This window comes from Cryptomeria japonica, chromosome 5 (genome assembly GCF_030272615.1).
Source record: "Cryptomeria japonica chromosome 5, Sugi_1.0, whole genome shotgun sequence".
NCBI classification, from domain to species: Eukaryota; Viridiplantae; Streptophyta; class Pinopsida; order Cupressales; family Cupressaceae; genus Cryptomeria; species Cryptomeria japonica.
In genome coordinates, this window is record NC_081409.1 from 671,418,796 (window position 1) to 671,433,484 (window position 14,689).

Below are 14,689 nucleotides of genomic sequence, written 5' to 3' on the forward strand. Positions count from 1 at the left end.
CAACACTACCATTATGAGAAGTGTTGATTAGATATATTACTTCTTGATGTAGGTTGAGCAATTAGGTGAAAGGGATGATATTGTATCACTCGTTATGAGAGGCATGCGATACTATAATTCTCCTTCACCCAACTTGTATTCTTCGATATGCTTTATATATATATATATATATTGTGCATAAGTGTTTTGCAGGTTGCAGGTACTAGGCACCAGGCAACGACTCCACTTAGTTACATGGGTCTGAGTGTCCCTTACAGTTCCAGATGGTGATAATGGAGATAGTACATGAGACCCAAGTTATCCTAGCCCTAACCTATGCCTTGTATTAGAACAATTATCTTTGGTCATGTGTTTACCCATTCGAATTGCCACATAGGCAATATTCGATTTTTCCTTCATTTGTGGTCTTGAGTATGAGATGGGTGATGCGCTCCCTTATTTATTTTGTGTCCTTTTTATGTGGTGGTGAATATTTATATTCTATAGTTATATTATTGTTAGTAATTTTAATGTGATGTGATTATTATCCTTTTTATGTAATTATTTCTCCTATGGATTATGTTTAAGATATTTAATGAGTTTTATGTTTTAATTAGTGATCCTATGTTATGGTATGCTATCATGAGTTTATTTATCTCCTAGGTTTTATTTATTTCCTATGTTGCATTTACCCCTTTTATGATTTATTCCTTGTGTTTATTAAATTTCTTGTATTGAGAGGGAAATTAATTATTGTTGAGAATTTAAGGGTTACCATTTTATTATCTCCTTTATTGTGACTTTTGGTTTCAAAAGGGGAGTTGTGAGTCTTTTTATTCTTTTATTTTGAGTTTGAAAGGGATTCTTGATGGGAGTTATTGTTGGAAATCTTGGGGAAGGAATTTGCTTACTTGGAGAAGAATTTTGGGGAAGACTGAATTATGTTTTCGAATTGTAGTTATGTGAGATTGTTGAAGAACTTTTGGAGGATTGAGTTGAAGATTCATTTGGTTATTTGTTGGAGTTTCTTGTGGCTGATTGGAATTCATGCTGGAATTATTGGGGGTTTTGGAGAAGATTGGTGAGAGAAAATTTGATCGAATTGTTTAGAGATTTTGAAACCCGATTTGAATAGAATTTTGGAATCAATTTGACTTTGTTTGCAAGAGTTTTGTTTGTGGATTCTTGTGGATTTTGCTGCTTGTTAGAGTGGATTTTGGGATGGAGATTTAATTTCAATTTTCTAATCCTTCTTCTTCTTCCGTTGTTCTTCAAATTTGAGGTAAGGTTTCTTCGTTATGCTTTCGTTTTTTAGAAAATTTTCTTGTTGTTTCAAGCATTGTTGTAAGGGTTCTTGTTGTGTTGGGTCTTAATGATATGTTTCAGGTTTATGTTGTTGTTCTATGGTTTGTATTTATATTTATAGGCAGTTATTTCTATTTGTGATTCAAAAAGAGTCAATTTGTGGTGTTTTGGGTGAATTGGGTGGTGTAGATTCATCATGATTTTGTGAGTTGGTAGAGTTTTCTTTGAGAATGAAAATTATATTACTTGCTGTTGTGGTAGATTATATTTCAGACTTGATAGATTGTGGTTGAATGTCTGAAAATACATTCTAATGGTGTTCAAGGTTACATTCATTTTGGTGTCTCTTTGTGCAAGACTAGCTATCTAGTTTTGATGTTTTTACTTTGGTTTTGACAAGTTTATTTGTGAATTAATTTTCAGATCTGAAATCAGTTATTTATATAATGTTGAGGGAAGAATAGGACCAGAAATAAATCCTTTATGTTCAATTAGAGACCTTTTGGTTGTGGTCGTACTTGTTGTTAGTCCGGTTGACTCTTAGTTGGTTACTAGAGGCTTGTTATGGGATTGTTTTCAGTTGCCTTAGTTTTGGGGGTCTTTTGGGGCTGATTTGTGTTCGTTCCATGATTTCTCATGACTGGTTATCATTTATTGGTTGGATGTTCAATTGTTGTGCTTATGGAAGTACTTTCATGGATGTATATGATTGGAAGGATAAGATGGTTTCAAGTATAATTTTGATTCAGTATCAGGCTTTGGATACATGGATGTTCTAGTTGGAATTTTGGACTTGTGGATGGTTATCCTTCCCTTGCAATGTATTATTTGTTAGGGTGTCTAAGTACAAGTTAGGAGGAGTGGTTCTCAATGGGGGCCGGGGCCCAAAGTGGCTGCGAGGTTAACTCATTGAGAGTTTGGTAATCAAGTGATAACGCTAAATAAAATTAATTTAGGGGGAAGGGTAGATTTTCACATTAAAAAAAATAACTATGTTTTGGTGCCCCACTCATGGCCTTTTGTGTTCATATAGACAGGGGACGAGATTTCATGGCCTAGAGTGCTTGTATAGATTCGGGATGAGATTAGGAAGGCCTGGATGACATGATTGAACTTCCTTGTCTTCGCGAAAGGATTTGTTCGGTTTTGCATGAGTCCTCGATGGGGGTCAGGGTCGTGAGTTTGTAGGGGGTCAGATTGCTAGGGTAACTCATGCCAGGCTATGCGATGACACTCCTCTCTATTTGTACCATAGAACCCTAGTCTTGTGAAGCCTCTGGTAGTTCTTGTGGTGATCTTTTGTGGTAGCTTTTGAAATGTGTCTGTATGTGTAAGTGGTCCTTTGTGTCTCCTTGGATATTGTCTCTGCCAACCTTGTTTGCTTGTGTGGTATGGGGCCTTGTGTCTATCTCCTAGCATGGGGGGCGGGCCTTCGAGTTCCACATGGTCGGGTGGTTGTTGCCTACCTCGATCAGGGACCAGAGGACTTGTTTGTGAGCTTTGGTGACTCTTGATTTTTCTTTCAGTTTCTTATTGTGGATGTTTCCGGTGATGCATCAATTGGTGTCTTGTGCATTTGATATCCTTGTAATGTAACATTGATAATGTGTATTGTACAATGTATTCTCCTTGGTGAGAATGATGTATTGTAAATTATGTTATTATTTGGGATGTTTTGGAAATAATATGTTCACTTGATTAGATATATGTAATGATGTTCTAAAGGTTATCATAGGAACATTTTCTTTGGTGCATTAAAATGAACCTAGTTTTAGATCTGGATGTTGTATTTATGTTATCTTTTACTTTGGTGGATTAATTATTTATGTTTGAGCATTGCTTGGGTAGCAACGTTAGGAAACCTGCAAGAGGATTTAGGTTAATTTGTAGTTTTCTTGAATGTATTAATGTTGTTTAATTAGTTATGATGTAATAAAAGTGTTTTAATTTTTTTTTTGCTATGTTATTAAGTGTCATCCTTTGGGGTTCCATAGCAAAGCGTTACAATATCAGACAGGTTTAACACTCACCTAAACACCATAGAAAATGAGCCTAATTTACATTTAGTTAATTTACTATAAATAAAGCTCATTTTCTCTATTATCTTCTCAAATTTTCAAGTTCTAATTATGAAGATATAAGGTTTTCATAGTCTTTAACAGACTAGAGCATTTTATATATATAATACATGCAATAAGCATTACAAAAACAATAATTTAAAAATGCTATTTTAGAAACATGAATAACTTATTTTCTAAAGTGAGGATTTGTATTTTAATTTGTTAAGAACTAATCTTTAGGAATTGCTTAAATCTAAGCCCTCGTCACAATCCAAATTATTTGATTGCTTACAAATTTCTATTGTCCTAATGAGGTGATGCTGAAAACAACCACCCTTCACTAAAAACACCTTGTTACCCTCCAAGCTAAAGTGATGTTTTGTTGCAAATGCGTTCTCTACACAAGAGAACATTCAGTATGACAAACCTCACCCTTTATATGTTCTTCTTCACATTGTCCTCCAATAATGACTTTTTAATTGCTCATCACCGTCTTAACAATTAATCGAGATCAGAATATAGTCCAATTCACTAAACTTGCTACTGTTATCTAAATGGTCCTTCATTTTCGCAGCATAATCAGATATATTCATAGCCTTACCAACTTTTAAAAGATTTTCCATCTCGGTCTTAACCAGAAAGACAACCTTGGCCGATTCATCTTTCTGATTTTCTGTTTAATTGGCTTAGCATCATGATATAATACAATATTATGGGCCACAACAGATGAGTCAGTAACGGGCATATCCCTATTTGTCCAAGCAGAAGTATCAGGATAAAAATGTAGAAGATTAGAATGTGATTTAGCTTCTTTAGAAGAAAGGCATATTTGATCTTAATTACTTTATCAAAAGCATTAGGATCCATAGGGAATCAATAGTATGTATCAGTAACTAAGAGGGGACTACGAACTGAGGGTTCAAGAATCATAAAAGTCTTCAAACAACAATGTTATTATTTATAGACATAACAGATTCACAAAATAAGCTTGAGAATTCAAGCAATATGAGAATTGAATGTCATGATGATAGGATGGAAAATTAGAATATGCTCCTAAGAACTCAACTAGAGTCTCTTTTGAATAAAAAACATCTAGAGGAGTTACAATAGGATTGACAGTATTTGAGATATGTTCTAGATGAATAAGATTACATGAAGAAGATTCTAAAGAAGTCTTCCTCACATTTAATCACATTTAAGATTTAGAGGTCGAAAGGTAGTATCCAAGACCACATTAGAGTCGTGTATTTGGCTTTGATGGAATCTTGATACCCTACCCTTTATGCCCACAACCTTTACCATTATAACCTATTTTTGAAAGAATATTGAATCCTTAACATGACTGCAACTCCTTGAAATGGGGAGGATCCACGTTAGAGGCATTTTAAATATGATAAGTATAATGACTTATCATCCACACTTCCTTCTGATTCAAAAGATGTATCATCATCAGGAATAGGTGTGAGTGATATTTTCAGAATGTCAAAGTTAGCAGCGTTGACTTTATATTCTCCAATAAATGGTGTAAAGGAACCACACTTGTCACTCGGACATGGAATTATCCCTATAAGAATTAGTAGGATCATCCTTAGAAGTATCAAAGGATGATATTACATTTTTAGGGGTTAAAGAAGGAATTAATTTTTTAAAAGGTAGTAGAACTCAAAGATTAGTTGGTTTCAACCAACTGAAAATAGTATAGGGCATATAGTCATACTTGATTATGACCACTTGATTAATATGAACAAATCTCATATGTAAGGTTGATGGGACTACACCCAAAGCGTTAAACCATGGTATTCCTAGAAGGTTATAAGGTAAAGAACCTAACATTAAGTAGGCTAGGGTGGGTAAAATAATGTGTACAAGTTGCAATGGTAGTAATATAGAAGTAGAGCTTGCAAACCAACATTATCGAATCAATGAATATATAAAGTAGTTGCAAGAGAACGAGGATCAATTTTGAGCTAAGGTAGGAGATCAACACTGCATACATTGAGCATTGAACTAGTATCAATGAGAGTGTGTCTAATGCCTATATTATTTATAAAAAAGCATTATCATTAACATATAAGCTTGAGTTTTCACTGTTTTGGGAAGGAAGTTCTTGTGAATAGAATGTAATATATGGTGAATCGGAATGACTATGATTTATCAAAGCATTTACATCCTTTTGCCCAACAAAGGTAGGAAAAATATTTTTTTCTAGAGCTTACAGAAGCATTTCATGACAAATTGGAGGTATGAAGAAGATCCCAAAGGGAGATCTTAACTAGAGTAACACGTAGTTGCTCTATAAGATCATAATCATTGGGAGGCTTCAAATTTGGTCTGGGTGCTAAAGGAATCAAAGGCTGAAAAGATGAAAGATGTGTTGAAAGATTAACATTATGTTTATTTATTTTGGTGTTATAAGTGTGAGATACTGCTTTATATCAGTATTCATTGACATTTTAAAAGTAAGAGATTGGGTAAGATGCAAGTAATATCTCGAAGGGCGTGTAGAAGGGTCAACACAAATAGTTATTACTTTCTTTGATTTTAGAAGTTCTTTGTTAAAGTAGATTATTGGTCTCTTGGGTGTATTATGGATACCAAAGACAACAATCACGTTGTCTTTTTTAGGAGTAACGTAATAAGAATTTGAAGAGCAACAATCTTTGTAAGAATATAACTTACAAAACTCATTAAGAACATCATGTAATATATCAAAATCATCTTTAGAAAATGTGTTATCAAAAACACTAAAGTTTGGAAAAAGAGTTTCAACATTGTTGAACAATAAATATTTTCCAAATGCAAAGTAATCCAAAGAATCTATAAATGAAAAGATATGAATGAGCTATTTAGAAAGTTGGGTTTAGTTGAGTAAAAGTACAATACAACAATAGAAAAGTTTGTGAAGTGTCAATTTCATCAAAACATAATGGTGGAAATTTTCTACTTATAGAAACTATAACAATGAATTATTTTTTTACATTACATTCAAATAACATAAATCAAAGTGAAATACTTAATGTAGAATTGAAAAGAGCTTATGAGGAAGTAAACATAAACGATTATGCTTAAAAAATAATCATGTCATTAACTAACCAAAAGTGAGAAATAAATTAAACTAATATATATCCTAATTCAGAGTAGATAAAAATCTAATTACAAATGAAAATGAAAGTTCAAGTAAAGAACTTGGCAACATATGGAGGAGCTCTTGACTTGGGACACTAGTGCGCCACACTGTTATCCTGACATAGTAAATCCAATGACTCCCAAAATGCTCATTTTTTATATTACTTGTCAATCCTGAACACACAAACAACATGAAATGTTGGGGGCTGTTGTGGGGCACCCTTAGTAAAACCCCCATTTTGGTCTCTTGACCTCCACAAATATCTAGAGGCAAAAGTGATAAAAATGAAAAAAAAACATTACCCTAAGGATATTAGGATTTTAAAATAGAGATGCAATGATAAAATATAGTTATGGCATAAACCTTGGTCTATGGGGAAGAGCACCATGAGGTTTGATAGAAGGTAAATTATAAATTGATATTCAAAGAATTAAAGATTTATTCTAAAAATATAAAGTAAACGGTAAACAAAGAGAGTTTTACCATAGCCTTGCGCTCCCCTCCCTCATAAGATTTTCAATTGGTTTGCAATGCGGAGCCAAAATGAGGAAGCTTTAGATTTTTGTAGAGTTTTGGTAATATGGAGAGATTGAGAGCATAGAGTGAAAATTTTGTTTCATGAATGAAGAAAAAGAGAGTTTTGTTTGGTTAAATGTGTGGGAGAAGCCATTACTTTTTTGTTCGGACATGCATTGGACCTTAGCACACCATGTGAATGTCTACACGTAGCACTGTAGTATAGGAGATTTTTATTGATTTTCAAACCACATTTTAGTAATACATCGTCTTTTTCATTCGTGAAGTTAGAATATTTGAAATCAAGGTATCAAATTTATCATTAATTATCAAATCCAAGTGGGTGAAATGCATAAGTGTGAAATTGCAATAATATGCAATTTTTAATGCTATACTAGGCCTACAAATTTGACTTATACTAAATTCTAAAAGTTTTCTATTTGATCTTCACATTAAAAAAACCTTAATTTGTATGCTTAGAGTTTGCACACAAGAAGGATAATTACTCCTTTGTGTCAAACCTCTGTGAGGATGTTGAGTCAATTAATTTTGAACAATATTAAGGATAACAATAAGTCATGTAGTTTGCCAATATAGTGCTAATATCACTAGATGATTATTTTTAAGCTTTATGGGGTGTGTTAGGAGGCATTAGTTCAATTTGTTCACTAGATGTTCTAAATGAATAAGGGTTTTTTCTTTAATTCAAAACTTCAACATGTGATCTAACTATTTTAGGCTTCAAGTTGGCTCATGTAACAGTCACTTGGAAGGAATATAATTAATTCTAAATTTTAATTTTATTTTAGGAAAAAAGAGGATCATTAGACTCGATACATGGAATAGATGAAGTGAGAATCTTGTCTAAGCCCTTGGGATGAGTATAGGTGGAAATATGTAAAGATTATGTTATTTTGCCAACTTTCACATAAAAATCCTTGTTTTTGCACACTAGTTATTTCATTAAGCATTAGGAACAAATGACTCGAAGTGAATCTAAAATGTAGGGGACAAGCACAAGTTATTCAATTCGACCATTATATTTTACCTTCACTTTGACTTGCATGTGAGCTACCACGTGGAGAATGCATGTTAAGGTGAAAACACATGCAACTACTTTAGGAAAGTAAATATTCACACCCATAAAATAATAATTTTTTTGAAGTAGACGACTTTTTTGTGCATGTTCCCTTGTGATGAGTGTGTGGCCCACATCCTCTCCCCTTGCAAAACTTGCAAGCACAAAAGAAAAAGATCAAAATAAATAGCATCCATAAATCATTCAAAGTAATCATAAAAGCAAGTATAATTTGTAGAAAAAGTAAATGATATCGATTTGTTGACAATTAGAAATTGTTGGATAGCTTACATTGTATTGTATAAGTAACTAGATGCTACATTTAATAGATATACATTCCATTCAATAGCTAAGATGGTAGTGCACTCAATAGCTACATACTGAATCAGCATGTGGTAGTCCTTGTGACCATATTTGAAATAGTGACAATAGTTGTTGGTGAAAACACCTAACCCAGGAGCACAACCTGCAATTCAATCTTCACAAACACGGAGAAGCAAGAAAGGCAATTTCACCAATGATCAGATAATGAATTGAGATGATGAAATATGCACAAACACCCTCTATATATAGCAAAGGGGCAAAAGCATGAAGCTGTGTTGCACTTGGGGCTAACTGGAGGTAGTCCGGCTGGACTACCACCCAGCCACGTGGTGCCCCGTGTTGTTGGCGTGGTGCCTAAATGGCACCAAAAATTCGTCTGAACTCAGTTCGGCTGGACTATTGGCTACATTATCTCGATTTTTGTGAGCGCTTGAACTTAGAATTTTTCAAAAAAACAAACAAATGTCTCTCCTTGAATATATAAAACAAATGTCAATTTTTTTAAAAAAATTAAAAAATAATAGACACAAATTTCATTAAAATTTCTATATTTGATCAGTTTACATCATTTTGAAATTCAATTTAGAAATGTTACTTTTATGCAGTCGAAGTTAAACAGTTTTAGTTTTATTTGCCACTTCCTTTATAAAAGTGTGACAGAATATTGTGCTTTTACCCAAAGGTCTGATGAGGTAGAGTCTAATCAACATGTAGCAAATATTAATTGCTTTTTGTAATATTACATACTATGCACCTAAATGCAACTAATACCTCATAATAAAATATTATGTTGGCTGCCTAAATGAAACTTAAGCATATGTAAATGATAAAACCTCATTTACTCCAACACCCCCTTAAGTGCAACTTATAGAGTAGATTATTATGCAAGAAAAAGAAAGATGCAATATGGGTCCCAACAACTTGGCCATGTTAAGTACCCATGTACAATGCAAATGCAATGTAATGAAATGAGAGCTCTCACAAGCCATAGAAAAGGAGAAATCCCATGGAAACAAAACTCCTCTCCAAAAGAGAGAAAAGAAACAAAAAGATGATGGTAGGAATTTGTAGGAAGCAAAATCAAAATTCATGAAGATGATGGTGCCTCTAAAATTTGCGCACGTCGCCAATTTCTTGGATGATGAAGATGCCACAAGCCAATCAGGTACACACCTAATGACAATCGAATGTGACAAGCAAGTAACCAATGGAAATTGATTTTGAACAAGCTCCAAAGACGGAGATGAAGAGACAATAGTTGTACCATAACTATCATAAAATAGGAGAGATAAACCCTCAAATGTGTGTCCTAAATTTGAAGTGTGAGACTTTACAAACAAAGAACTAATGTTTGGTAGATAGGAATCCTAATCAGGAAGACAAATAGATACCTATTGTAATGAATCATTTGTAGTACTTAATGGATCACAACAGAAGATGAATGCATGATCTCAACTAGAGAAGTAGGAGTTGTAGGTAGAGTATTTGGATCAACATAACTCTCAAGTATTGCTTCACATTCAAACTCCTCTAAGGTACTATCATGAAAAACAATATTGTCAACATCATCAAGTGGAAGAAGGCAATCTAAAGTAGGATCATTTGGAAAAAGAGGAACACAAGGATCTCCAAAAATCTCCCATATTATGGTCCAAATTTTGAATGGGTGTTATATACTTCTAAACTTGGAGCAGATGTCATGGAGGAAGCTCTTGCTAATAGTACAATCAATCAACTGTATGACATGATTATTCTTATTTTTCCAAACTAATTGCTTCCATTTTGTCTTTGGCTCAGGAATGAGTCTATAAAGACGAGGCAAGAGATTAAGCCACCTACAATGTGTGATGATACCTTTTTCTCACGACTCATAATTGTCCTTAGTCAAAGTGATAACATAAGGATGTGTTGTATAACCCATGATTACATCAACAATACACTTCTCACATCATAAATAAAGATCAACAAAATGAAAGTGAACAACAAAACCATTAAAAAATATTTGTACCATTGCAAAGTTGATGAAATCATCTTTCTGTCAATATTTGGTTTGCGAAAAATGGCCTCTATTTGAAAAAGTTATGCAAAAATGAAAAAAAGGGCCTATATTAGGCACTTTCAAGACATCTAGGAGGCTAAGAAGCAAAAAATAAGCTTGGGCTAAGAAGATCACGATTGCATGAATAATGGTGGGTAACCCACACCACACAAAGTTCCTCCTCAATCTCCCTCAAGTTTTGCCTCTAGGAACTCACTTAAGAACTCATAGTATAGCCATCAAGGGCTGCCACATATAAAGTGTGAATAAAACCAAAATGAAATGCATATGAGATTGAATCCTAAGCCAAAGCCCAAATCATTGTGCACAAGGGCCCATAATGCTTAATAGCTTCACGAGATTAACACCGTAAAGCACAAATAAATAATTCAAGACTTTATAATAGTATAAAATTTGTGCCAAATATTGCCAAATATATATAAAAATTAGCCAATCAAGAGAGAGCTCAAGGTATAAAGATAGGCATGTGCAAATTAAGAGTGCAATAATGGAGGGTTTGGCAAAGTTTATTATACCTGCATTGTACAAGAAATTAAGACACTAGTTAGCGAAAAAAAGAATACAAATTTGAATCAATGCTAAGTTTGAATCAATGAATACAAATTTGGATTAATATTTTCTTGTGGAGGCATGAGGTTTCATTTATGATGTTGCTAGAAGGTTAGCTGACACTTAATCTTGAAGGATAATACTATGCCCATTTCAAACAATGTATCTCATCGGTTGTGCCTTTCACCAAACTGGTAGAATATTAATTTGGAGTTAATGGATTTCTTTGACGTTCATTTTGCTAGCTAGCTTAAATATACTCGACCTATTTTTATACAACTTACTCTTCTTTGTGTGATGGCGGAGATGTTTGTTTTATTATTTGTTAGAATGTAATTTTTATGTTAACTAAACGTTGAACTGTTAAGTCAATCCTTTGTTTTTTTTGGAACCAAAAGTTAGTGCTTCAACAGTAAGAGGTTGCTGCTTCTTTCAAGTGAAGTGGGTGCTTCATCCTACAGGTTGTGTTCTTTATAGAGTTTGTGCTCTTAGTAAATTATTTTTCTAATCCGGGTTGGTGTTCATTGGGTTGGTGTCCATTTATATTAATGAAATATATTTGTTGTTGTGGTTTTTTTAAACTCCGAAAGGGTTTTCCACGAGAAATACTTGTGTTTTCGTTTCGCTAATTATCCTCTTTACGTTTCATTTGTTTTCATTTTGCAATTTGTTTTTAAAAGTTCTAAAATACAGAAGTTTTAGTATTTCCTATGTGCTTCTCACCCTTGAGAGTCGATTTCACAACATACATTCAAATCTCTCCAACTAGTTAAATTGGTGAAGGTCTCTAATAATAGATAAATAAAATGAATATTTTGAGTGCAGAAATAGAAAGAGCGAATGATAGGGAGTTTTTGCTTCAAATTTGAGCATCTTTGGCCAAGGATGCCAGCATGACGCACAAACATCTACGCGAAGTGTTGTAGTCTCGTATGAACCGCAAATGAAAAACTCAGAAAATGGACAAAACCCAATGTTGTGTTTTAAATAACCTGCAAAACTCAAAATCATAAATATACCAACAAATATGACATGATAGAAATACAAAGAAGTAGAATAAATAGATTTAAATAAAAGATATGAATAATAAATAAATACAACAAACCTCCATGTAGTTGAATCAGATTAAGTAACCCGCATACAAGAAAAAGAGGAAAAATGTTTGGGGCTTTTTAGAGACTTGCCTTAGCCAAATCCCTATTTTGGTTTTTCCACCTCCACGACAACTAGATATATAGATAGGTCAAAAAGATAAATAGATAGAAAGATGTAAATGATCAAATAGATAAAGGGATGTGATAAATCCTCAAGATGCTCAAAGACATAAGAAATATATTACTAGCAAGGCTTGAGAAAGCCAAGAGAGTTGCAAGAGATTATTGTGAGAGCTTGAGAGTGTTGTAGCAAGTTAGAAACTATTGTAGCAAGCAAGAGAGAAAAAGATAAAGTTGTGAGAGCCAAGAGAACAAGAGAGATTTCTTGAGGAACCAAGAGAAATTGCTTTGAGTGAAAGAATGAATTTAAAACAAAGACTAGGAGGGAAAAAGAGGACCGTTGAGCCGTTTGGAAGATTTCAAGTTGTTTCCACTGACATGGGCAGGTGACAAATGCCAAAACCCTCATAATTGACATTGAACATGAAGATGTCACAAGATGTCCACATGGCATGCTAATGTACAGACAGATCACGCTAAAAACAATGATTGACAAGATAAACGCATGGTTAATGCAAAAGTGATGTTGAAATGTAGTGGCTAAAAAGGGTCTTGAGCATTTTGAGAGACAAGAGGATGATGCAAGGGTTGAAATGAGCCTACTAAAATGCTAGGGAAATAGACACAAAAGTGGCTACAAAAAAAGTGGCTAGCCAATTATATAAACTCCGCAAATCATAAATGTCAACCACAAACAGATAAATTGGTAGTTTGCAAACCATGCCATGACAATATGCAGGTGCCAATGAGCACTAATCTGCTAATAAACAAACCTGAGATCAAAATTTAAACAAATGGATGTGTGTCAAAGGAAATGGTATTTATATCGCCAAACAAACCTACCGAGACCTCAAGAACTTAGGTTGATGAAAACCCTCAAAACTAGAAGGAGACACAAATTGAAGGCTCTAATACCATGTTGGTGAAACCACTCAACCTAGGAACACAACTTGTGATATTTCCTTCACAAACATGAAACAAAGGCTATTTTACCAATGAGCGGATGATGAATTGAGATGATGAAATATGTATAAACACCCTATATATATAGTAGAGGTGTGATGAGGTAGAGTCAAACCGACATGTAACTACTAATAGTAAATATCAAACGCATTGTGTAATATTAAATACTATGCACCTAAATGCAAGTAATATCAAATAAAAATTTATGTAGGCCACTTAAGTGAAACTTAAGCATATGTAAATTTACTCCAACAATAGCAAAATCATATGCCCCCCTCCAATTAGTTGCATGGACAAAGTGCAATTTGTTTGTAGATAGCAGATAGTATGAGATAAAGTGTTTAAATATCAATAAGCAATTTACATATAGTTTTGTGTATTACCATAAGAAAGATGCAAATAATATGCCCATGAAAGCACATATGATGGTAGGAAGAAAAATGCCCCCAATGTTTCTCTAAACAAGGGCAATGAATGTCGCTGTGATTGCTAGATTAAAAGACCTTCTAAGTACAAGTGAGACAAATTCATTGTAGAATGTAGAAACATTGGAAATAAACATGATTAGGATAAATTGGAGTAAGCACAAAATCACTATGTGACCATGATAACCTTAGATGTTCGTATAATCATCATAAATTTAGATCAAGCTAGTAACATGGGATAACAAGTGGAATGTACTCATAGTTATGTCCAAAGTATGTGTAAAAACCTAGAAATCATGTAAATATCAAAAGGAAATATTGTTGGAACATAATGTTATTAGGGGCCATACCCTTATAACATTTATATATAATGTTATAATGTAAGGTTATAAAACCTTATATATTATATGCTTTATAAGCATATCTCATTTGAAATAATTATAATCTAATAAATGTTAGATTATTAATTATTTATGAATGGGGGTTTTGAAAAGGTGCGACTAGTGAAGTCACCCTTCCTCCTATATTTAAGGAGGTTCTCTCTCATTTGAGAGGGGTGTGAATTTGGAGCTTTATGGCGAGTTGTATCATTATGCACAAGAGGTATTATTGGCTAAGTGGAAGTATTGGAGGAGTATCCCCAGGTTCAATTCTATTTTATGATAGACTATATTTGTAAGTGTTTTAATAAAATGCAATAGATTAGCCAACCATGAAGACTAAAATGCAATGAAAATAACTCCTAATACAATCAATGAAATCATAGAAACAAAGCATTGAAATTAATTGCAAACCAAACTAGAGTGTTCCTTCCATGTTATTCCATTGTTCTTCTTTCTCCTTCAAATTGTTGTAGATTTCACCTGCAAAACAAGTGTGATGCAAGCAAGATGAATTGAAATTGACAACATAAGGATACTTGAAATGTTGTTGAAAATTAATGAGAAAATGGCTCAATTTATAAAAAGTTTGAGATTGATTGGATGGCTAAGATTGATTTGAGACTAAAAATAATCAACGAATGAGATTGAATGTATAATAGAGCTGCCATTCGAGGAAGGATGAAGATAGAAGAAAACAATTAGAAGAT

General features: G+C 33.5%; 1 protein-coding gene across 3 annotated transcripts in view; it reads left to right on the forward strand.

The window, feature by feature from the left end:
• Positions 1–14,689, forward strand: part of LOC131039530 (uncharacterized) — a 129,476-nt gene that overhangs the window by 79,974 nt on the left and 34,813 nt on the right. Inside the window, exon 6 of one of the 3 annotated variants that reach the window (XM_057972315.2) lies at positions 53–153. The exons of 1 other annotated variant lie outside the window; for it this stretch is intronic. Coding sequence is in view for 1 of the 2 variants with exons in the window: in XM_057972312.2 (XP_057828295.1) it covers positions 53–65 (13 nt within the window). In the remaining variant the exon portion in view is untranslated. Of the gene's footprint in view, positions 1–52; positions 154–14,689 lie in introns of those variants that run through there. One more of the 3 variants, XM_057972312.2, reaches the window with a different exon arrangement.